The 24,365-nt window shown below is 45.4% G+C and overlaps 1 protein-coding gene across 1 annotated transcript in view; it reads left to right on the plus strand.

Annotated features, from left to right (window-relative positions):
- FBXW4 (F-box and WD repeat domain containing 4) overlaps positions 1-24,365 on the plus strand; it is a 47,817-nt gene that overhangs the window by 12,853 nt on the left and 10,599 nt on the right. Inside the window, exons 6-7 of the mRNA XM_031554476.1 lie at positions 17,493-17,561; positions 20,438-20,503. Coding sequence (XP_031410336.1) covers positions 17,493-17,561; positions 20,438-20,503 — 135 coding nt within the window. The remainder of the gene's footprint in view (positions 1-17,492; positions 17,562-20,437; positions 20,504-24,365) is intronic.

Raw genomic sequence — 24,365 nt, forward strand, 5'->3', positions numbered from 1 at the left:
CCAGAGGTTCAAAGAGAATCAGAGACAGAGCGCAAAGGTAGATGGGCAGGAGGATGCCAGGTTTCACTCCTACAATTAGAGTGGTGTCTGTTCCCTCCCCTGTCTTTCAAAGAGTCACTTTTGGGGGCGGGTAGGGACAGAAAGGGATGGATCTTTCTTGCTTGGTGAGAGCCCCAGGTGCAGGTGCCTCTAACTAGGCTCAGCTTCCACTGTTACTCCTCCCAGATGAGGCCGGGGGTGTCGCTCAGAAGATGCAAGCTCATGCCCTGAGGTGGGAAGAGGAGTTGCAGTGACCTAAGATAGAAGCCTGGCCCTTCCAGAGGAGTGTTGTTTCACTCTGAGGAGAGCAGCAGGCTGGTCGTCGTCGGCCTTGAACTAAGAAGCTCACCTCTGTTTTCTGTGCTGCAGTACTGAGGTCTTGTCTGCTCTGCCTACTGCAGCTTACTGTAATGGTAGAGGAGGCAGATGGTTTGGATCTTGGCTTACAACAGCCTAAACAAGGCCATGCGTTACTGTAGGTAAGGTATAGGAACTAGTTGGCTTAATGTCAAGGAGAAAAAAACACCTGTCTTCCACCTGATTCTGTATCTGTGTAAGAGCCAAGGAACAAAAAGACAGTATTAGGAACCTGATAGCTAACTTCTGAATTAGAACTTAATGGAAGTTCAATGGAAGATTTGCAAGAAAAAAGCAGTGCAGCAGGATTTGTGTAAACGTGATGTGAACTACAGTCTCTATTCCAAGCTCTTTTGGAATCTCCTCTCTCATCTTCCACCCAGTTGATCACCACTGCCTCCTAATTTCTGTGGGCTCTCTGGTAGGAGTTAGCAGACTCAGAGAAGAAATGAACCGGTGTCTTTCATGAGCTAAATCTCAGCAAGTGGTGGAGGAACTTGATCCAACACATGAGTTAAGTGTTTAGCGTAATGAAACCTCCAGCTTTGCTGCTGTGGCTGTCACACTGCTCGTCCTCACTGCTCTACATCACATTTGCTTGCCCTTCACTAACAGATAGGCTTTGGAGGACACCAACAGGATGTGACAGCAAGCTAGCAGTGGGATTGGGAAGGGGATTGCCTACCTGCTGATAAGTATGGTGCATCAAGATAGATACTGGAAGTTTCTGCTTCACCAGCATTGGCCTTATGTGTGCTGGTGGTGGTGACAGACATGATTTATACCACATAACTCTTCTGGAGGACGTTATTCAAAATCGTGCACTGACAGAAGCTTCCTATATATGCTGAAAAATGTTTCTGTTATGGAGATTGTTTTTGTTGTTGTTGTTTTTCCTTTGTGTGTGAATTACTACAGACTGCAGTCTGTCAATTCTTGTGTCACTGCTGTCAGGTTGAAGTAGTATTGTGTCACTGACCAGGTGATGGTGTCCCTCTGACAGTGAGTGACACAGAACAGCTTTTCATGAACAGGTGATCTTGTCTGTATTCCAAGGGCTGTGTGGTGGGATATGCTTCTCTGATCCCATCTGATTCATGCTCTATTCTGTACCACCCATCTGATTGCCCTGTCACTCCAAGTGGGTCCTAACTCTTCTCTGTGAATGATTTCTGTATAGTCATAACAACTACCACCATCAAACTCTTCTAGGTAACTTCATCCTGTGTCATGCAAGGGATATTAAGGACACATTTTACTGCTAGTATCTGTCTACTCTTCCAGATGCTTTTGGAAGCTCGTAGGCTCATTTCCTCTTCAGAGGCTGTGCTTGATGATGCTGAACGTGTTTGTGAAGCTCACGGCTTGTGAAAACCAAAGCTATTAGAAATGGGAAGTGGATGCTTAATACTTGTCATATGTGGTTCTTAATTATTACTTCTGAGCCACCTCTGGTGTAGCTCAGTCTGTAACTCTTCAATGAGGAGAGCTTTTAATTTGAGCTCTCCTGAAGCTGAATGCATGGAGGCCAGTTGAACTCCCTAGTGACACTCAGGACAAGTGTGCCGCAGCACTAACTGGGTAACTCCTACTGAATTCTCTTTGGAAGCTCCACTGTATTTATGGGTGGGGAGGGTGGGGGGATGCCTGCCCTCCCACCTTCCTCCATGTTGTCTCAAAGGGCCCTGGTGCATCTTTGATTAGGTGTAGGTCAAAAGAATTTCCACATCGTGACCTTAATAACTGGGGTTGATTGGCAGGTGGTCTGTGGAGAGGGAGCAGCCTGTCCCTTTCATCTCCCTTGGTGCCGTGCAGGGACAATGGGCCAGCATATTTTCCTTGTTGTTCCTCATTTGAAAAGGGTCTGGTATCTCTACTAGGTACCTGTGACATGGGGGTCTTGATTGGGGTCTCATAAAGGGCCCTGTCAGTGTGTCCAAAGGCCAGGAACACAAAAGCGATCAGTGGGTGGGGGTCTCAGCTGACCACTGAAGAAGGGAGGGGAGGGTCCTGGAAGCAGTGGAGGGAGAAGCAACCCCTGATGGGAGACCTTAAAGGGGGGAGGGAGGGAGGAGGCGGCCCATTTTTGTCCCGAACTCATCAAGCACATCTGCAGAATTGTCCCAGCCGCTGCCTCCCAGTTTCAAAAGAAAATGATCGTTTGATAAACCGTCCTGATTCACCACTTTCTCACAAGGGAGGGAGACCCACCTTTGACCTCTATGATTTCACATTGGGCCCAGCTCCCCCCCATCCAATTGCTGAAGAAACTTTGAAATGCATCCCTTGCGTTCCCTCTCCTTCTCTCTCTTTCCCTTTACACTCTTTTTTTCCTCTTTCTTTTCTCCCCCTCCTCCTCTTCTCCCCACCCCCACGTTCCCCGCTCTCCTCCTTTGTAAAAAAGCAGGCGTACTGCTTTGGAGTTTAGGCAAGTAATTAGTAAAATCTTTTCTGCAGCACAATAAAACACAGCGCTTGGCCCACATCTTCCCACAATTTACATACTCGCAGGCATTTGCGAAAACAGGTGGCATTCCCAGTGCATCGCTGCCTATGAACATCATTTGGAAGGCAGGGAGGGGAGGGTGCTGGGACCCGCTCGCTCCTGCAAGCTATAGGAATGTGCATGAATATATTAAAATGTTTTCACACAATGCTTGTATTTTCCAACGGGAAGAGGCATCTTCTGGATGAAAGGCAGCCGGCCCAGACACAGGCCTCTTGCAAGCGCTCTTTCCCATGTTTGCATTGACCAGATAGAGAGGGGACTTGTGGGGGAGGAAAGGCCAAGGGTGCTAGCTCTGAAGAGTAAATCTTTGTGTGCCTCCTGCCCACTCCCTGTTTGTGGTCCCAGAAAGTCGAGTTATGAAGGAGCAGTGTCTGCGGAGGGGGCAGAAGGGGGAAATCTTTCTGCAAAAACCTTTGGGGGAGCTGTAAATGTACAGAGGAAATAGTTTGTAATGGAGCATATAGCTCTCTGACCAACAGGATTCAGTGGCTGCAGCAGGAAATGACTGAGAGGGAGCTGGCTATCTTGGGCGGTATTAGCAAAGTGCCTATTAATAAGAGAAAACATTCTTGCAGTACTTTTCCAGCTTCATCTTACTGTACAAGAAGTGGCTGATCTGTGCTCAGCCCGTGCAGCACATTCAACTGTCCGTCTTTCCAAGGGGGCAGTGGTTCCAGGCTCTGCCACAGGTAGAACCCAGGAGTTCCTCCTCAACTTCACTTGGAGTCCACTCAGCTGCTTTGCCTCTTAAGAGGTTCTTTGGACTCTTTAAACTTGTAGAGTGTTGACAAGCAATGTGTGGGGTAACCTGTATCTAGAATGTGCAACAGGGATTTCCTTTCAAATGGCTGAGAATCAAAGGAGAGAATTGAAGGGAGGTAGAAGCTGAACAGGAATAATGAATAGGTAAGCTTAGGAGCAAGGTGCGTGTGTTGTGGTGACCTGGGTTCAGCCCTAGGGTTACTGTTTGAGAATTTGAGAATACTCTGGCAGGATGCAAAGAGGCCTTGCTGGGGAAAACTGAGGTAGGATTGTGGCTGGATTTTATTTACTTATTTTATTTATTTAAGTGGAAAGGACCCTATAATCTCTGAGGGAATTAGTGTGCTACCACCAGGGTGATCTAGATGTCCATCCTATGTGTGCTACAGGTACGGTCTTTGTAGAATGCTCTTCTGGGCAGGTTCCTGTCCAGATTGGTCTCTCCTGCCCAAAGCCAGCCAGAACCATGCTAGCACACATCACAGCTGCCTGCAGGAGCTATTCCAGGGCCCACGCTTCCCATCTCAAGTCCCTGCTCCCAGAATAAGTTGTAACCCTTCAGGGATGAGTGGGAAGCACTGTACTGAGGCCTTCTCCTCAGCTCAGCCAGCTTTTGTTGTCCTTTCTTGCCAGGCTATCCCTGTGGCAGGTGGAGAGAGATTGCATTACCCAGCCCTGCAAGGAGCGAGACAATTCAGCATTTCAAAACCTTTTGCACCAGGGTATTCTTGCATGTCAGCTGTTCCTAAAATAGACCTGCAGAAGTAGGAAAGCTGTGTGATTCTGTTTCTCCCAGTTGGCCTGGCACTGATCATAGTGGTGTTTGTCACGGTGCAAAGGTCTCTAACCTTTTGTTGGAAACAACCAACAACACAGTCAGCAAGAGGGCTTACTTTTTATTTTTAATTATTGTCTTCCCAATTCTCTACTCCTCCCCTTCATCTTTCTGCATTTCTTAAAAAGGCAGTGGAGGGAAAAAAGGCTTTGGTTTTTGTTTGGGAAGGGGGTTAGGAAGGGCGATGTGGCCCCTGCAACCTCTCATAGGGGTGTCTTGTCAGGGCGCGGCATGAAGGGCACAAACAGATCATAACCTTTAAAGGAAAATGTGATGGAGGGAAGAGATGAAAGCAGTGAAACAAATTAGATACATCTAGAGGGGGTGCTCAACTGGAGAAAATTAGCATTTCTTCCTAATTGGAGTGCAGGGCATTCCATTACAGGGTTTCATTACAAGGAGGGAAGCACTGGGCCTCTTTAGGGGATTCCCCCTTGCCCTCCATTCTTCTAAAATTATATATATTTATATATATTTGGAGGAGAAATGAGAGAACACTGAATTAATCAGAGTGAAAGTTTCATTCCAGTGCAGGAAGAGCACCAGTTCTCTGTTTATGAAGTGAAGGAGAGGATGACTGCATGTGAAATGAGACATTAGTCTTAGTTTTTCTGAAAAGTCTGCAGGAGGCTGCAGGTGACAGTAACTTTCTGATGCTACTGTTTATTCATTTACATTTTGAATACAGTTATAAATTTACTAGGCCAAACATGGGGTTACATATTTTATGGTTAAGATCAGTAGAGTCAATTCAGGTCTGTTGTAAACTGCATGTCAAGACCATGCTGTGCAAAGCACTTATTCAAGGCATGTATGTCTGTTCCTGCCTATGGTTAGAGCTGTTGTATCCAAGAGGAGTTTGGAGTGAGCTGGTGGAAAACATCCTGTGACTGCACTGGGGCTTGTGCATAGTTCTCCAGTTCCAGTGCCTTGAACCAGCCCGAGAAATAGGCATGTGTGAGTGTTCTTCATATGTACATCTTTACATATAAATGGGCTGTAAGAATAGTTTAGGTGGAATTGGAGGGGCAAAATGTCAGTGTTGTATCTTTGGATTAGGAGTAGAGAGAGATGGTTTCTTTATTTAAAACAAAGACTATATGCTCACTGGAAGGTGGAAAAAAAAGAAGGAGGAGACTTGCTTCACGTGCATGGCATGTAATGTATGTTGCTTTGCCAATCTACAGTTACAGCATTTACTGTTTCAGGTTGGGAGGGAGAATATACAAGCACTGGGTAGTTTAAAAAAAAAAGTGCTGAGGGAAGGCTCCTGTCTGCACAGAAAGGCAAGGCTCCTGTCTGCACAGAAGGTGTTTCCTTGAATGGTGAGTGGGAGGATGTTTACAGCAGCAATGCCTTCATCTTGGGCAGCCTCTGTCATCTGTACGCCATGAAGGAGATTGCAGACAATATGAATTTACAGAATTCGTGAATGCATATCTCTAACTTAATCTTTCTTCTGAATTTTGGCATCTCCTTCAGTTCCTTTTGAGCAACAAATCAATTCCTGTATGCAAGAGATAGCAAAGCTTATAAATCCATAGCCTTTACAAGACCAGTCTTTACTTATGTCCAGGCTGAACCCTAACAGAGGATGTACTCAGTAATTGTAGGGGCGGATTGTGACCCTGTAAATATGAGTTTGCAAAGTCTGACCATTAGGAGCTGAAGGTTAGAATCTCATTGATATGTACTGTGTGCCCATAGCTCTGAGCACAAATAAGCATTTGCTAGATTCAACAAATAATCATACGTTATGTCTAGTGTACCTCCTGGCTTCAGCATCTGGAGAAGATAAGCCTGAGGCAGTCGAGCTGGAAGCTGCATTTTTAAATCGGTCCTCTTCCTCATGTTCCTATGTACACCCCAGCTAATGGTTTAGTACTGTCTGAAAAGATGAAGTAAATGGTACTTTGTATTCATCATGCCTAGACATGCTTGTCACACTTACCAGCTGGGAATCGCAGAGCATTTAGCATCCTCTTCGTTGAAAGCAGTTAAACCTACACGTAGAAATGTGCTCAAGAATGAAATCTGCCATAAGCCTGGTGTATCTCAGGCCTTTAGTTAAACTATGCCTTTTCTCTGCTTGATGGCTTTGGGAGCTTTCTGGTAGTAGAATGCTGGAATGAAAATCAGCTTGGACATACCTTGAATTTTAAGAGTACGGGTATGAAGATCCTCTGTGTCTTCAGTGTGAGGCACAGAGCAAAGTGCTGCCCACAGGAATATCTTCAAGACTAGAGGAAGAACTGTTAAAAATGAGAACACTGCTCAGAGATGAGCTTCTTCCATTTGAGGTCTGGCACACATCAGTATATTGTTTCCTATTCCAGGCCTATCCAGACCCCTCAGTTCTCACAAAAGTTGTTTGAAAGACTGTTTAATGTGAGCAAATGCATCAGAGACAGCCTGGCTCTGGATTAGCAAACCAACCTGCTTTTGAAACACTAGCGGAGGTAGAGAAGCGATTTGAGAGGGACCTGTGAGACAGGAGTTTGAAAAGGGACAAGTGATTGGAGGAGGTTGGCGGGCTTAAAGGGAGACTAGTTCTTCTGAAGAATGGGAATGTCTCCTCAATTTATGCAATTGTGCATCTAGCTTGTGTGCTGATATTCTATAAAAGGCAGCATGCTAGGGTGCCTCCTGCCTGTTACTAAGCTTCAGCTTCTCCAAATAACTAGGATCTTTCAGAACTGGCTTTCTTTCAGAGCACTGAGAGAGCATTCCAGACTGGGAAGTCAATTCTCTCTGTGTAGTGTTGTTCCCGTGTGCTGTAGCTGATTATCTAGGATTTGTCAGGTCTTCTCTTACTTCCTTCTCACCTGCAGGGAACACAACCGTAGAAGATACTTTCTTGCTATAAAGATGTGTTGTGGATTCATGACATTCCATTCACCATTTCTGCACATACCTTATTGAGGAATATACTTACAGAGCTTTATGGATTACCTGACATTTCAAGATGTAGTGCGATTTTTGGGTCAGGTGTTAAAGCCAGTTTTATGTGCATTGTCCTGCCTAATCAGTAAATCTTTACCTCTCTCCTCTGAGATTGAGGTATATGTTCCTCTAACTCTAGCTGTCCATCAAAGAGGATTTGAAATGAGGTTCTGCTATGGTTGGTAGACATGGGCACCTAATGAAGAGAGAGAGAGCCCATTTCCTTTGAGAAGAGAGATCCGTACCAAGGTGATTGATAGTCCAAGAGATTTATTATTGTGAGGGCTGGATAGAAGTTTTCAAATTAGAACCCAACAGCTTGTTTGTATTTCAAGGGGAAAAAGAAGTCTGGTGCTTGTGTGTATACGCCTCCCTTCTCTTCCACTCCCAAAAAAGCAGAAAAGGAGACCAAGGAGTAAAAGTGGACTGATCAGAGGAAGCAATTACAGATTGAGCTGGACCAAGTAGCAACTGCTACTTTTGCCATGCTTGGTTTCTGCTTCCAGGTGCAGCTGTCTTGAGTTTTGCACCTGTGCTTTGTGTGGTGATCTGCTTCCCCTGTCCAGACAGATTTAATGAGGGATGAGGATGGAGTGGGACTGTCTGATGGAATTAGTTTTCTCTTCCTTCTTGTTTTTGGTCTTACTTGGAGTGTTGATTAGTACACGTGGTCAAGATCACGTTTGCTAGTAGTTAAGACTGAGCTTCACAAGTGGACATCCCTGAGACATGGTAAGCTCAGCATTTCCTCTCTGTGCAGCCTATGGCTGAAGTCCACAGAGATGCAGCCTAATCTGAACTAATGGTTCTTGTTTATCTACACGCTAAAGATCACTGACAGCTTCAGCTGGGACCCTCTAAACTTGCCGCAGAATCAAATACTGATTTTCTGATAATGGTCATTTCAGTGGAGGGCATGCGAGCAAGTTTGGTTCTGGCATTTTTCGTGTGGGTGTTGGACTTGCCAGAAAAAATGGTTCTTTTAATCCTGTATTTTTGGATGAGGCTTCCTAAACTCTCAAAATGCGTGGGAATTGGTCAGGCCATGGAAGGGAAAGGAGGAAACTGTGGTTTCACACTCCTGCCCGCAGAGTTGCCTGTGCATCCAGAGCTTCCCAGCTTTTATTCCTTGAAGTGTTAGAGGACTGACTGCCAGCATTTGTCCTACTTCACCTAGACAGCAACTTACTGAGGGGCAGAGGGCAATGGGGTATTTCATAGCCATGTCAGGTATTTCTTGACATCAGAGGATGATTTGTTTTAGGGAATTCTCCATTCCATTTCAGACTTAAGAGATGCGTGCCAGAAGAGATTTCTTCCCAGTGTGAACCTTTCCATCCTATTCCATTTTCTGTGCCTTCTTGGGAGGGATCAATATTTTGACTTCTTGACTTGTCCTTTCCCTGATTCTACAGCATCTGCTTTGCCTGATCCCTTTCCTATCTTTACCTGGCTAATCTTAGTTCTCATTTAAATTCAGTGGTTCATGGTCTGCCCTCCTACCCAGCCTGTGATTGCAGAAGCTGAAGCTGACGACCTGTGCTACAAACCTGTTTTATTGTATATTGATTTCATGATGGCTTGAGCTCTGGTTCTGCAAAACTTTTTCACATGTTTTTTTTTTTGGGGTAGTTCTGGAGTTGTGTCAGAAGTAGCCACTTAATATCCTTATGCTTTAGAAGTATGTTGCCTGATTGTTTATTGAAACCTTAGGTGCATTTTTCTGCATGCTGGGCTGGGGATATCCATTCTGGTGGATTTTATTTCTCACTCTGGTGCTTGCCCAAAACCAAGCATGTGCTAGTATAGAGGCTTTGTCCAGGATCTTGGTCACTTAGGGCAAACAGTTAATGTGCTCTAAATGCTTAGCATGAAAACCCTGAAGCAGATCATGTTGCACAGAGTGGAGAGCTGGCAAGAGGAAAGCTGCCCAGAGCTTTTAGGGCAAATGAACTGAGATTGTTGCAAGCGTGTCTGTGTTGGGGCTGGAATGATCAGAGCAGGAAAGCTCTAGGAGTCATTTCATGGCTCAGTTAAACACAGATGAGGCTTTGCTCGCCTCCTCCACAAAGCACCTGTGTCTCCATGCCTCAGTGTCCTGGACCTCTTTGTGTGCAGCATGTGGTGTGCACACACTTCTCCCCTTTCACCTTTCCTGCTTTTTAACTTCTTAAAACCCTCTGAGCAGTATTTCCCCCCAGTCCTCTCCTACTGGATAAGAATAACTCATTTTGACTTGATTTGGTAATTATTTGAGTTTAAGTGATTGAGCTTTTTTCTCTGTAAATGTGAACAGGTATAGCTCCTGCCTCTGTAATGTGGAATAAGAACTACTCTTTGTGAGAAGATGATGAAAATATATGCTGATTGAGAAGTCCTCCTTTTCCTAATCGTCCTGACTAATTTTTTTTCCAAAATTCTCCTGAATTGGAAGGTTTGGATTTGGGCTGTGTGTCTGTGTGGGAAAAGGAATAAGAGAAATATAATGCCTGGCTTGTGGCACCAGGAAAACAGATTCCTTCCCACCCCTACCTTTAAACTGAAACATTCTTGGGTTTTAGTTGTTCTGGCAAACTTGAAAGGATTCACCCCTCCCCCTGAGCTCCCTGGCATGCAAGGATTGCTGGCTTATTGAAAAGTCATTTTCTGTCATATATTCTAATGGAAAAGCTTAGATAAGCTCTGATTATATATGCTTTTTTTTTTTTTTAAATAATAGTTGTTTCTGAAAACTCTGCCAGTCACGTCTGAAAATGTATTGGGATTGGCTTTGGCAGTCATGAAGCTTAAGAAATAGAAAGGAGATATTTCTAAAATAGCAGAGCCTTTCTTGCTTTGCATCATGATTCTTCAAACATTTGCTGCTCATTGGTGTGTATCTAGACTTTTCACCAGTGATGACAACTGGAGCCTTTACTTAAATCGCTCTTACATCTCCCCTTGTGGTAGAGTGTGAGTTTCAAGAAGAGATTCTGTAAGGTTTTACATATCTTTTTCCACTGGTGTTGCAACTCTTTGGTAGATTTCTTTGTGCAGCCTTGGAACTGCCCTGGTCAGCTTGGATCTGCTTGCATTTATTTCTGGTTCCTGTTTCTCATATGCTGGCATTGATTTCATGTCAAGCATATTTTGTTCAGAAGTGTTGAAGATTATTTTTAAGGAAAAAGTCTAGAGTGTTGATGAAATGAGGACACGTGGTATCTAGCTGAACTCATCCCCGCAGCAAATACTTTGAAGCTGAAAAAACTTGAATTGAAATTCAGAACTAGACCTTTCTGTTGGAATCTTTAGTAAAAGGTGAAAGATGTATATAAGCTGAGAAGAAACCAGAATATTTTGGGGTGGAATCATACAACCTGCTTCTCCAATTTGCAGCCTGCTATGGTATTTGATCACAGTTAGGTATAGTTCTAGACAGCTCAGATGCAATGGGTCTGTGCCCTAGGAGCTGTGCTGCCTGTCTCCTTGCTACTTATCAAGTCTCTTCCTTTTAGTTGTGATTGCTGTGACTGTGTTAACTCTGAGGGCTTGCTCAGTACTCCTATGTAACTGGTGCTATGATGGGCTTGTTTTCACTTGACTTCTTACCTCATACTCCTCATTGCCGATTAAGGACTGAGCTTTAAGATTGGGACAATTCTTGTTTTTCAGTAGAATACTGCAGTTGTAAGGGGCACAAGAAGAGGTTGTTCAAAATACAATTCGTCAACAAAAATAAAGCAAAAGAACAAACCCAAAAATCCAAACCTTATTGCATTGGAGGTGCAATCACTAAGTCAGCTGAACAGGTTTAACTTGTCTACAGCCCTAGAGTTGACCAATTAAAACGGATATTTCTATCCCGAAGAGAGCCATAATAATTCAAAGAACACATAGATGACACAGATGCCAAATGGGTAAACACTCTGGTGTGGCACAGGAGCAAATGCACTGCAAGCCAGGTGGTTTGGCCACTCTACAAGCAGAAAATTATATTTTCTGGTAGGTTTTGCAGAACCAAAGGCTCTTAACAGAAAGGTAGCTAGCATAACTGAGATCCCACTATGAAAAGTGATTTTGCTTTGCTAATGGGAAATGGCTTAGCAATGAGGGAACGTGGAGCCTGTCCTCCTGGTTCTCCTTGTTGCCTGACTCTGGGTACATGTGCTAGAGGATCTGTTCTTGGAACGGTTCTTTCTATCCTGTCTGGGACCTATGATATCCAGTTTTCTTTCCCGAAGCCTCTTACCTTTCGTAATCTCAGTGCAAAGACTGAGAAATCCTTTTCTGGTAGTGGACTCTATGCCAAGCCTTCAAGAATCTGTCATGCGTTGCAGCTCTTCAGATGTGCATCGTTGGATTTCTTTTCTCCTTTTACCCCTTTTTAGCATCCCACACTGCCCCATTATGCAGACTGAGGGGAAGATGCGTGTCGTGCATGTTCCACTATACCACCAGGCTGCAACCCCCTCCTCCTCACCCCAGCCCGCAGCCCCCCGAGAGGCCTTTGTCCTCCTGTTGAGAGCAGCTCCTGTCCCACCGTTCCCACATGGCACACCCTCCCTGGCAGCCCCCTCCCCATTCAGCAGTTTGGGCTGAAAGAACCTTGGCTAATTACGCTGGGCTGAAAATTACCACTTTGCTGTGTTCTCCTGCTGCTGGGCGCATTTGTGTGGGGCCTGTAGTTAAGAGGGAACAAAGCCCCCCCCTGTGGAGCCAGGCAGGCCCCAAGTGTGAAGCTACAGGTACAAGCAACAGGGGAATGAAGGGAATAATTACCAGCTTCTCCAGGTGAAAGCCCCGTTAAAACTTCAATAAGCCAATTAGGGGCCAGGGTGTGTGTTGAGGGGAGAGTCTCCTGCACCTATAAGTGATTCCCACCAGGCAATTAACTGAAATCATTTCATGGAGGGGAGGATAAGAAATAGCTCTTAGAAATTGTCTTGGGATGAAGGGGGAGCAGAAACAGCATGACTGCTGCAGTGGTCCTCGTGTGCTCCAACCTCCTGGCTCACTGTGTGGCCCAAAAGTGTTGGTGGGGATAGGGGGAAAGAGAGGAGGAAGGGAAAATGGCAAAGAAAAAGGAATCACTGGAGCTTTACACCTGGGCAGGCTTTGAGAAAGCCAGGGCCAGAGTTCAGGGCTTCTTGTAAGGCTGTGTGTGGGCCCAGAGGACTGGGCTTCAGGGAGATGTGGGTTCCAGGGAGGATGAGGGTCAGGTGTCTGCCCTATGGGTGCTAGGGGGAAAGAATAAAGGTGTTGAGCCACAGGGAGGTGATTGGAATAGGACATGAAGGCTAGTGGTAAAAGTGCAGGTGGGTGAGAGCTGAGATCTGCCTGAGATGATCCATAGGTGCCCTGCCTTATTCCAGGAGCGGGTGGTGTCCAGCGTCTAAGACCTTTGCATGTATCTCATACAGGGACCACGTTCAATTGGGTCAAAAAAACCAATGTACTGAGCAAAGTTGGAGACCTTGTGAAGTTGCCTTGCACTTCCCTTGTGCTGTATTGCTAATGGCATGTGCTGTAGTCTGAGGGTAGGGCCTGCTATGTGGTGGGTACCTAGCAGCAATATTGTGTATTCTGCAAGTTCTGACTGGCTGCTCCAAGGAGGAGGGCAAGAGTAGAGTGTGGGAAGAGGTTGCTGCAGATGACTAAGTGGTGTTGGAGGGAGAAGCACACAGCTCTCCAGATACCAGCTGTGGTTATTTCACCACAAACTCCTCAAAGTGTCAATGTAACCTTAGTAGAACCTTTCTTTGCCTTTATAAAGTTTTGACTTCTGAGAAGTAAAAATGCCCTGTAAGGCTTTGTTCTGGTTGCTGATAAACTGAAGTGAGTCTTCTGTAATACTTCTTTAGTTAAGGAATCTCTCTTTTTTCTTTTTTTTTCTTCTTCTTTTTTTCCCCCCCTCTCTGTGATAACTGTAAAAATTTGAGCACTGATTGGGGTTTGAGAATGCAGGAAGTTCTCATACAGAAACCTGTGTACAGACCAACCACTCCATGCCTGGTAAACCCTGAGTCTGGGGAAGGAGGAAGGGTAATGGAAGAGTATTGGACATACCACGTTAGTAAGTATTTTACGCCTGCAAAGGTATAAAGACTGAAAAGCAGTGACTGCAGGGTGGAGGTGTCCAGGTTGGGTACCAGCTAATAATGAACTTGCTGGAGTAGAGGGGAATTCTTCTGCTATGCCAGGAATTGGATCTTTGGAGATACAAAAGGCTTATTATATCCTCCAGCCTGCACGTCTCTGAAGTCTAGAGGAAGACATGAAGGTAGAAGCCAAGAGAGAGGGCTGGAGCTGACCTTCTCTCTGCTCTGAGATATACAGTAAATGATGTGGGAGACAATGACGTGAGCGTTTCTTCTCTTAAATGTGCTGAAGTTCTGCCTCAAATGTGAGCCTTCTCTGTTTCAACCCAGCTTCTTTACAGTGCCCTTCAGTACAAAATGCAAATGCCGTCTTTCTGGGGACCGCTTTCCAGTTGTCCACTTGGGGCTCAAGGCAACATGTAAATGAGTTATTGGCCTGTCTGCTGGTGCCTGTGTCACTGGTCTTCTTGCCAGAACACAGCAATTCCTATTTCAAACATTGAGGTGTTCGTGTAGTCATATTTACACATTTTCTTTTCTTTCTGTGCTGAGACCCTGGTGGGGTATCCATGAGGACTAGGCAGAGCTCTTCTGTAGCTTCTCTGTGTGCTATTTACGATGCATATCTGGAACAGAGTTCAACCCCGAGCTGGCTGATGCCTTGGGACACACTATGGCATGCACACGAGGCTGAAGGAAGCAACAGCAAACATGCCAACACTTTCTAGTCTGTTTGTGGAACAAGTCTGGTCGTTTGCCTCCAGCTGCAGGTTCTCTTTGGCAACATTATTCAGTGCTGAACAAAGGTGAGGCTTATGCAGCTGTGGGTCTCTGTTGCTCAGGTGAACTCAGTCCTGTTATTGAGTTGAAATACAGGAATATTTTACATGTATGCAAGCACTTGAGCCCAAATGTAAGCTCAGCTCTGGAGCACCCCAGAAGTTCTTTTTATGATAAGTTTGGATTAGCAGTCAGGGACCTGAGCAGATTATCACAAGCAAACTGCTGAAACTAGACTTTGGCAAGGTAAAGGGTGGATACCCTTGAGCCTAGAAAAGCAGCCAGCAATGCAGATAGGAAACATTTAAGTTGGTGTGGTGCATCTTGTCTTCTTTTCCTTGCACTGAAGGTCTGGATCTGGAGCACTGCATGGCAGAATGCAGGAGGAGTACAGTACTTGGGACAAGGACAGCAAGGCTCTTGAGGGCTGAGGAGCATGGGAAGAATTAGTCTACAGTCAAAAGCCTGAGTGATATTGCAGGGAAACTGAATGCAACTTGCACTTGCTATTTCAGGTTTTGTACAGTTAAATGTCATCAGCCTCTTTAGCCTTTTTAGTCCCATCTTCTTCTAAATAGACTTCAACTCCCCACACTTGCTGTTCTGTGAAGTCATTATTTTGGCCTGTTAGTAATGGCCAGACTTTCAGTGTGACTGCCCTTCCTGCCAATTTTTTATTTAGTTTATTGTTACTAAGTTGTCAGCATATAATACAGCTGTCCCGACTGACTTCTACTTGGTTCAATTTTCTGGTTATCCTGCAAGAAGGACGAAGTAGCTAGTGGAATTTGTGTGGGGCTGTATATACCATTGGATGTGAAGGGGCAGCAACAGGAATATGTGCACACCCAATCTTGGCTTCATCTAGCGTTGCCTGAGTGAAAGGTGCATGGGACTTTTTGTACATTTGCCCATAAAAACTGATGCTGCACTTTTTCTTCAAGTGAGATGCTTCTAGGGAAAGAGCACCTGCTTCCACGTACTGTTTCTGTCTCTCTCTCCTGTTGTGTTCATCTGCTCTGTCAGAGCAGCCTAGTGCTGGAGGTGCTGAAATTCACTGTGCGGTTTTATACCCCCTTCTCTCCCCTTGAGAACGTTGTTACTGTTACATCTGTTCTGCAGCCTCCTGGGCTCTTCAGCAGGGGCTCCATCAAGTTTGTGTGACCTTAGCACTGTATTCATGCTGGAGGAGTTACCTTCCTTAATGATGTCAACTGATGAGGTTAGCGGGATGCTGGCGACTGCGATAAGACATGACATGTTCTAATGATTCGCCTTAGCGAGCTGCATGCGTGTGTTGGGGGGGCACAGAGGGGCTTGGAGAGGGGAGGTGGGGGCCCCACAGGTGCCGACAAAGACTTTGACCTTTGTTGCTATAATATCAGTGTTTCACAGGCAGGGCGGTTCGGTAACCCACTTTCAGCCCATCAAAAATTGATTTAATTGCAATTTTTTCCCCCAATTAGGAGCACTGGAGCTTAACTAATTGGAGTAATAGAGAGTAATAAGGCTCTGATAAAAAGCCTTCCTCTGCCTCCTTTGTATCTTGTGTCATCGCCTGTCAGAGGTCAGAGAGCTTGCATATTCTATTAGGCAGAGTTGCCTTCATTTGTACAAATTAGTTTACCCAACAGTAATTAAAATGCCAGTGCGGGTCGGGGAGAGCTGAATACAATTGATGGGCACGTTGGTGAAGGATTTGACAGCTCTGGTGGCCTCCCTTGCCAAAGCGTGTCAGTGCTGAATCAAAGGCTACACAAACCCAGAGACCCGTGTGTTTAACCTGCGGCACCAGCAGCACCAACTGCTTTCTCTTCTCTGTTCCACTCTCCATTTTGGACTTCCTTTCTCTTCTCCTTCTTTTCTCATCCAACTTGAGACTTTTTCAAAAGGATGTTTCCCATCTCGGAGCAGTCCTTTCCGTTGGTCACTTTTCCTAGCGCTGCTGCTAGTCCCCCCATCCCATCTCCCTCAATGCTCCCCACCTCTCCCCCCCGCCTTCTACATTCCCAGCTGCAGGGCTCTGTCAAGTAATAACTTCTTTGTTTCCCGGTCCGATGAGTCTCTGTATATAATAGTCTCCAAAATGGAACAACGATGTCCAATTCCAGAGGGTGGGGGAGCATGCAAGGAGAAAGGAACAGTCTCTTGCACGTGTCAGGCAGATTCTGGGTTCAAAATCTCCAAACAGCAGAATAGGACTTGGGAAACAAATCTGTTTACAGTACAGGGAGAGGGTGCAAACCTTGGGCACACTGGGAGTTGAGAAGAGGATGAAAAAGACCTTTTTTTACCCAAGTTCCTTCAATGACTTTGCATTACAGGATTCTCAGCTCAGGCATACTCTGAAGATTGGTTTCAGTGAGAAAGCTTTATGTAGGATGTGAGACTATTTTCAAGCCTTATGACAAACAGCACCTTTTAAAAAAGACTGATGTACAGCTCCCTCTTTCCCACTGGTTCAACCACATCTGGCAATGCGTCTTTCCAGCATGGGGTAAAGAGAGATGCTGTAAGTGGGATGGAGCTAGTATTTTAGGAGCAGACATGGGATTGTCGCAGCTGTACTACTATGCTGGCTTTCCTGGTTTTAGCTACTGAGGAATCCCTCTGAAAACAGTGCATGCCGCTGTGGAAGTCAGAGAATCATAGAATCATTAAGGTTGGAAATGACCTTTAAGATCATCAAGTCCAACTGTCAACCCATCACCACCATGCCTACTAAACCATATCCCTAAGTGCCACATCTACACGTTTCTTGAATACCTCCAGGGACAGTGCCTCCACCATCTTCCTGGGCAGCCTGTGCCAATGCTTGACCACTCTTTTGGAGAAGAATTTTTTTCTACTATCCAACCTGAACCTTCCCTTGCAGATTGAGGTCATCATCTCTCGGTCTATTGCTGGTTATCTGGGAGAAGAGACTGAAGTCCTACTACGTTGTGTATTTTTCCATTAGAGGGTTGGAGGGAGGCTATAGTCATGGTACACAACAATTTTCACAAGACAGAGGAAAGCATAGCGGGGAAGGAGTCTCTGCATCTTCTAGCCCATCTGAAACTTGAACACAGCAGTTTTTATGTGGTGGGTGGATTATCTGGTCAGTGTCTGCATACACCAGTAATATACTTGAGACATGGATCATCCATGTGGTAACACATGTAAGTTATCTTCTGTTTTCTTCTTCCAGTCTAGTCTCTCTTCAGTTTCTGACTCTGAGAAGCACTGGAAGGCAAAATAAAGGACATTTACTAAGCTAGTAAGTCTTCAGCTGTTTTTCTTGCATACCAGTTTTTCAGAGCAACTCAGTTTGAGTTATTTGTCTTGGGCAGCTGGCCATACCAGTTGTCAAGAGGTTGGACTTTTCTAGTTCACTAGCTGCATGCCGTGTACTTCCTAGAACAAAAAGCCTTGCTAAAGGTAAACTGAAGGAAGCAAACCTGGTGGTAGGTTTGAGCTCTGTTTTCAGAGGCTTTGAACATCCATAGCTCCAATTTGCATATTGTTTCAGACCTACCAAATCATACTTGTGTTGCCCTTCTGCTTGGTGTGAAGCTGTCACCTCTATGAGGCTCCTGTTTTGGGAGGTCTGAAACTGAAACTGTCTGCAGACCAGACTCAAGGTGAGGGGCCCTGTATCATACCTGGGGATGCAGCTTTCCGGTTCCATTTGCTCCAGGGCTTTGTCAGTTACCCATTTGCCCTGCTTCTTTGCGCAAGTCTTGTGAATGCTGCTCTCTAATCCTGGCAGTGAAGATGCCCAGCACTTCTGGGAGAAGTCTTATCTTTGCTTGCTAATGGGCTCCAGCCTGTTAAAGATAAGGCCAGCAAACCTGATCCTGCTGAAGTATGAGACAAAATTCTTCTTGACTAAATGGAAGCAGCTTTACCCAGAAGAGACTTGTTTGTGGCCCTGAGGCCTGTATGTGATGCTGAAGAGAAATCTCTTCATCTAATACTATTTTTTTGGGTGGGGTGGGTGTTGCGGGTAAGAATTGAGGAGGGAAAGCTGAAGTCCAGGACTGACAGCATGAGCAGGGATTAGACCTTGCCGTTCCTCCCACCTTTTTCTCCCTGTTGGTGTGCCTCCATGCTAATTTAGACCTGTGACGACCATCAAAGCCTTGCTGCATACCTTCTGCACAAAGGGGTCTGTCTCCCACGTGAGGGCGTTCTCTGCTGGGACAAAGTCAGTTTGTCCCCCAAAAGAAAAATCTTAAGCACCCAATTGCCTGCTTGACTGACTCCCTGACTGCTATTATGTTTCTAACCACGGTAATTGGCTTTAGTAGTTATTAATGGATTATGCTTGGGAAGGGAGGGACAGAATCCAACACCTAGCTTTGTAGATGAGGGACTCCCTGACATAAGTGCTGCTTTCCAGACATGGGGTACGGCTCGTGAGCTGTCAGAATGAGTCTTTTTAGCTTGTTTCCTCTGAGACAGGAGATGTTTGCAAGAGGGGAATATTTCATTCTTGGTGGAGGGAAGGCAGGTATTGAGCTGAAACCTTGTTTCCAAATGCAGAATGCTGCAGGTGATAGCTGTCTGCCTCTTCTGATCAACATACTTGGCAGTACTGCTTCAGCCTTGTGATTTCAGGTTGGATATTAGGAAAGACTTATTTTAAGAAAGAATTGTTTACACATTGGAACAGGCTGCCCGCGGAGGTGATGGAGCCACCATCCCTGAGGTGATCAAGGAATGAGGAGATAGGGCGCTGAGGGATATGGTTTAATGGGCATGGTGATGGTGGGTTGAATAGATGATTTAAGAGTCTTTTCCAATCTTAATGATTCTGTGACTTGGAGAAAGCAATTGCTCAGCTAAAACATGGAACTGGAAGTAGAAAGAGTACTGAGTTCTTGCCCTTCTTTCACATGGCTCTACTCTGGCTTTAATCAAGTTGAGTGCATGTTTGCTGCTGGATGCCATGTAATGCCGGTAGGAGTGCTTCTCGCAGAAGTCATGGTCCATGGAAGAATCCATTCCTGCTACATTAGAATCTTGGAGACACCTTTTGATTTCCGAAGGAAGAATCAATGAAATGTTTTAAAACTGCTATTTTTGCAGACATTACATATTTATTTTCTTATTTTGCTTTCTACTTTGAGCTGTCATCCCCTATGTCATGTTTAGGCAAAGCAGCAAGTTGGCTTTTTTTGAAAGCAGGCTGCACTTCCTGCATTTGTGCTATCCTCGTTGCAGTGACTTAAACTTAGTTTTGACATCTTATTCTCAGCAGCTGTAGTAAATATGGCTTTTGTGAGAGATCATTTATAGCTTACTTAGAAATCTTTGTATGAGTCTGTTTCTCTTCTTTACGCTGAGTATTGGAAGCTGGCACAAAACAAGCAGTGTGATGTGGATAGCTGTAGCACCCATGTTCCTGCTGCTTGAGTTTGGAGATTTGATCCTCTCTTATCAGTTAATTTGAAGCCAATGACTGTTAGCCAGTCTCTGGACTGAGCATATGCAGCAGGGACATGGCATCACCCAAAGAGGACTTTGTGACGGACCTGCTAGAAAGTGTGAACTAAGCAAAATATTGCTGCCTCTAGCAGAGGCTGTTGTGTACTAGAGAGGGCATCCTGATCCAGCTTTGAAATTGGCCTCACTTTGAACAGGCGCTGGACTGGAGACCTCTATTCTGTGGTTTGTTAGGTCTGTGATGCTGCAGCCAATTCATGATTGTGCTGGGAAGCTGCCAACACACAGGCACAAGACATGAATTGAAAAGTAATGGGGAATTTTCCATGAAGTTTTTCTGCAGCTTATAGCCCTGACTATATACGAAATGTCCCAAGTATGTGCTGTTTTGAAAATGTCATTGCAATTTACAGCTGCTCCTGGTTTAGGCTTTCCATCCACACATGCAAATACATCTTTATGTCGTGCCAGTTCTCTGCAGTTTTGACCTGCTTCAGCTGGAAAGCTCAGCCCAGCTACACTGACGGAGCTTCAGAGCATCTCTCCCTCTTCTGCAACCTGCCCTTGTGAAATTCAGTGGAACATGCTGAAATAGTCTCAAGCCAAAATTCAAGTGTGCCTTGTAGCCCATTTTCTCTGTCTTGCTCACCCTTTCTTCATAACTTAAGGATTGGTAATTGTTTCTGTTTGCTTGTTTTTAAACAGCTCATTTGTGACAGGAACTGCCTGCTGTGGACACACGTCACCTCTGAGAATCTGGGACTTCGAGAGGTGAGTGGGCATCCAGGTAATGGGGAAGGACTTGGCAAGGGAGAGTGAATATCAGTAGGAAATGGAAGGCTAAAGATGGCATAGGATCGTTCCTTTGGTATATGTGGGCAAAAGATGTTTAAATATGACACTCAAGGCCAGGCTGGATAAAGCACTGAACAGCCTGATCAAGCTGTGAATGTCCCTGTTCATTGAAGGGGAGTTGGACTAGATGACCCTTAAAGGTCCTTTCCAAATCTAAGGGTTCTGTGATTCTATGAAATATGAGATGTGAGGGCAACGTGTAGAAAGGTGTGTGATGGAGTGATTTTGGTTCAGTATGGTGCAGCTCCACATTTCTCTCCAATTTATGGCACAGTAATCCTTGGTATCTAATGAAGATACTCTTGTTTTATTTGGTTTCTTCTTACGATCCAAATACAGTCAGAGCATTCCCATTACACCTTCCTTTGCTCCATCTCAGTTGATGCATCAGTTCAAGCCAGAGGGGAGTGAAGTTACCCTGTGTCCTTCCGTTTTCAAACTTGTCCGCGGTGTTGAGAAGCCAAATGTGAATGCGGGCTGTACAGCCATCTTTTCCGGGCTGGTGTTTCTGGCAGCTCAGGGAGGTGAGGGTGGCGACAGGTTATCTACTGAAGTGATTTAGGCATGTTGTCTTCTCTCTGTCTTAATAAGCATTGGAGGTTAATTGCTGTGGCCTCTGATTTGGGGCCACTGAGTAGTTCCTGTCTGGTAAAGGTGCTGACCTTAATGACTGGGGAAATGTTGGGCTCAAATCCTGACGTGAGACTCAACTGCTGACAAATTTGAAACTCTTAGCCTGAGGGTCCTTGTGTAATGATGGACAGATAGCAAATATTTGGCAGGATTATTGAACGGCAGCTCAGCTTTCCAGAACTGGTATGCTCTATGTAGGAGTGGCACAGGACAGATTATCAAGGCAGTGCTGTCAGGATTGAGGAGAGCTGGTAAGGTCTGGGAGGGGAACAATGACAGAAGGGGCCCAAGGGTTGTCACCAGGGCTGTATTTGGGAAAAGGAGGGTAGAAGGAGATTGGTGTGGATTCAGAGTTGGTCTGAGGACAATTGTCTGCTAATCTATAGCTTAGGTAATTTAGATTGTCTGAGTCAACTACATCAAATATAAATATAAAACACTTTATTTCCTTTCCTCTGAAGTAATAAAAGTGAAGAGTTGGCAGAAGATGCATCCTGCAAAGGCTGGGCTAGAGTGGGAAAGACAGCCCTACTGTTTTAGCAGTGGCAAATGTTTCTTGGTTACCTAATCCAGTGGTTCCCTTGGTGTGCTCCAGAAGGATACAGGCTGCGCTGTGATACCCCTGCCCATCAAATCTGCTGATGATTCTTCAATAGAGGCATCTGACAGGAGTGAAGAGGTTGGCAACCCTCTCCCCCTGCCCCAGCCTCTTTGACAGGCTTTCCCAAGGAAGCCTGAAGAGATAATAAAGCTGTGGAGAAAATAGGATTAAGGTAATGAACAGGCACAACGGAGTTTGATCTTTCAATAATGTCAAAGCCTGAGTGACAGGCAAATAAAAAAGCCAAGGCAATCTAGGCCACTGGGCCTCTGTTGCAATGGCTGCAGTGTCAAACTTATTCTTCCCTGTTCGCCTGTCACAGCTGGAATGCACCATGCCACTGGGGTTTTTCCACCCTGGGGATCTGTGCGTGAGCTGGAAGTCTCGTCAGCACATGCAGAGCAGGAGGCTGGGTGAGGAGAACTGCTGGGAAACTGGCATGTGAAGCTTGATGTGATCATTCATAGTGAAAGAATATGGAGTTGTCCTTGAAGATCTCGACTTCTCCATAAACTGTTCTTCCCAGCAAAGCTTTAGACTGTTTATTAAAGCTTCCAGTGGTTGCTAGCAACCATGTTGGAGGGAAGTGCTGATTTGGGGCTTGTGCATGTTGTCTTCCTGCTGAACACTCCTGAACTGGGAGTGTGGTGTGGAAACTCAAAATCTTTGAGTTACCCAGGACTGAAAGACTCCTCCTGTATCCAGTGTGTCCAGTTAATGTCATGCAGCTGAAGCCAGACTCTGCCTCCTAGTTAGGTGTTTACCCTTTCCTTATGATCATGAAGGGACAGAGTCTGACCTGTAGAATCTGACCTGAGGCTGAACATGGCAAGGACGTATTGCTACGAGCATAACTGAGACAATTTCTCTATCAAAAAATGATGCAATGATGCAGGGGAGAGTGATGCTTAAGATACGTTCTTTAAAACTACAGGATCCTTAATGTTGGTATTTGGTGCTGTTTAAGGCCTCAGTTTATTTAGCTGGTGCATGGCGGTGCGTGCAATGTCTGTGGTATTCTCTTCCCTTGGGTAGGTGGTCTTTTTCTCCAACAGCTGAGAGATGGAACATGCTACAAAAGGATTTAAAGCTTAAATAACCTTTTGTGTACTGATCTTCTTAGTTCCAGGCCAGATAAGTCCTTGGCTGGTGCTTGTAGCTGTTGGTCATGGTGTATTTTCGTATTTATGACCTTCGCTGTTCCCTGACCCTGGGGCCCCTCTGAGAGAAAAGGGTTAATGTCTTCACCTGCAAACGTGTTCTGGGCACTGGAAAAGGTTGGTTGGGTTTAGAGGCAAAGAAATTTTTCGTGAGGAAAGGAAATGCTTCTTGCTGCATCCCACCCCCACAACTGTCTTTCATTTCTAACTCTGCTTATGATGGCGTTGGATCAAAGCTAGAACAGGCAGCAACAAGCAATTGTCAAAGGCAGTCTAAAGCAGGGGAATGACCGCGTAATGCCAAGACACTGTCTCTGATGGCTGAAATTCCAGCTGCTGCTACACCTGGCCCTTTCTCCTGTAATAAGAAGGATTTTTTTTCTTTTGCTTTTGAAGCTGACTAGCTACACCTCTGGAGGACATATCCCACAGATGCTACATTGTGCCACCTGATCGCTTTTAGATGTGGGGAAACTGCTGTGCACTTATTGCTACTCAGGATCAAGGTGTGTTTGTTGAGGGGGCTGTGAATACCTTAGATGATTAGAGGTCTGTACAGGAAAGGAGAGCTATTAGTAATGTAGGCCACTGGATACCAGCCTGTGTCCTTGCAAGTACCAGGTCTTGTTGACTTCTGGGCTTCATGCAAGTTCCCTTGCCTTTCTGCACCAGTGAGGGCTGTGGGGGCAGCTGCCTCTCTTTCTGATCACGCACCTCTGCTCCTGCTGGAAGTGCACCTGCCTTTCTCTTCCCAGACCTTTCTGTGTCATCTGCCAGTGCTAATGTGTGGCTTAGCATAAGAGGGATCATTAATGGCAAGCAAGAGAGAAATAAATTTTCTTCTGTTCCTCTTTCTCTTACCTCCTCTAATCTCCTTTGGGAGTCTAACCTAACTGCCTGGGAGATAAGGGTGACACTTCTGGAAACAGCCCAAAGTCAGCATTTGTCCTTTGCCTGCAGTGTGCTGTTGCTCCCCAGTCTGTCATGGTTGTCTGCATGTCTTCATGTGCAGAGAGACAAATGCCCCTTCCTCAGAGATGCTCCTTTGCATGGCAGGGTACTCTAGATGTCACTTTGCAGCAGCTCTTGGAACTGTTATGCTAATGATGTTTGAAATGGACCAGTGTTGCAGTATGGCAGCACTCATGCTGTAAACACTTGGAATGCACAAATCCTACCTCATCCTTCCCTGTGACACAGTGTGACAGGCACAGGGCAGGAGAGCCTTTGTGTAAACTCAGACAATGTTAACTGTGCCCTGCAAACCTCCTCTACCTTTTAAATATCCACTCTTTGTCCACCTCCTCCCCTCTTCTGAAAGCATTTTTGCTAGAGTGGTTTCTTGTTTTTCGGGTGTGTTTTTCTTCTTCTTCTTCTTCTTCTT

The sequence above is a fragment of the Meleagris gallopavo genome, chromosome 8 (genome assembly GCF_000146605.3).
Source record: "Meleagris gallopavo isolate NT-WF06-2002-E0010 breed Aviagen turkey brand Nicholas breeding stock chromosome 8, Turkey_5.1, whole genome shotgun sequence".
Classification (NCBI taxonomy): Eukaryota; Metazoa; Chordata; class Aves; order Galliformes; family Phasianidae; genus Meleagris; species Meleagris gallopavo.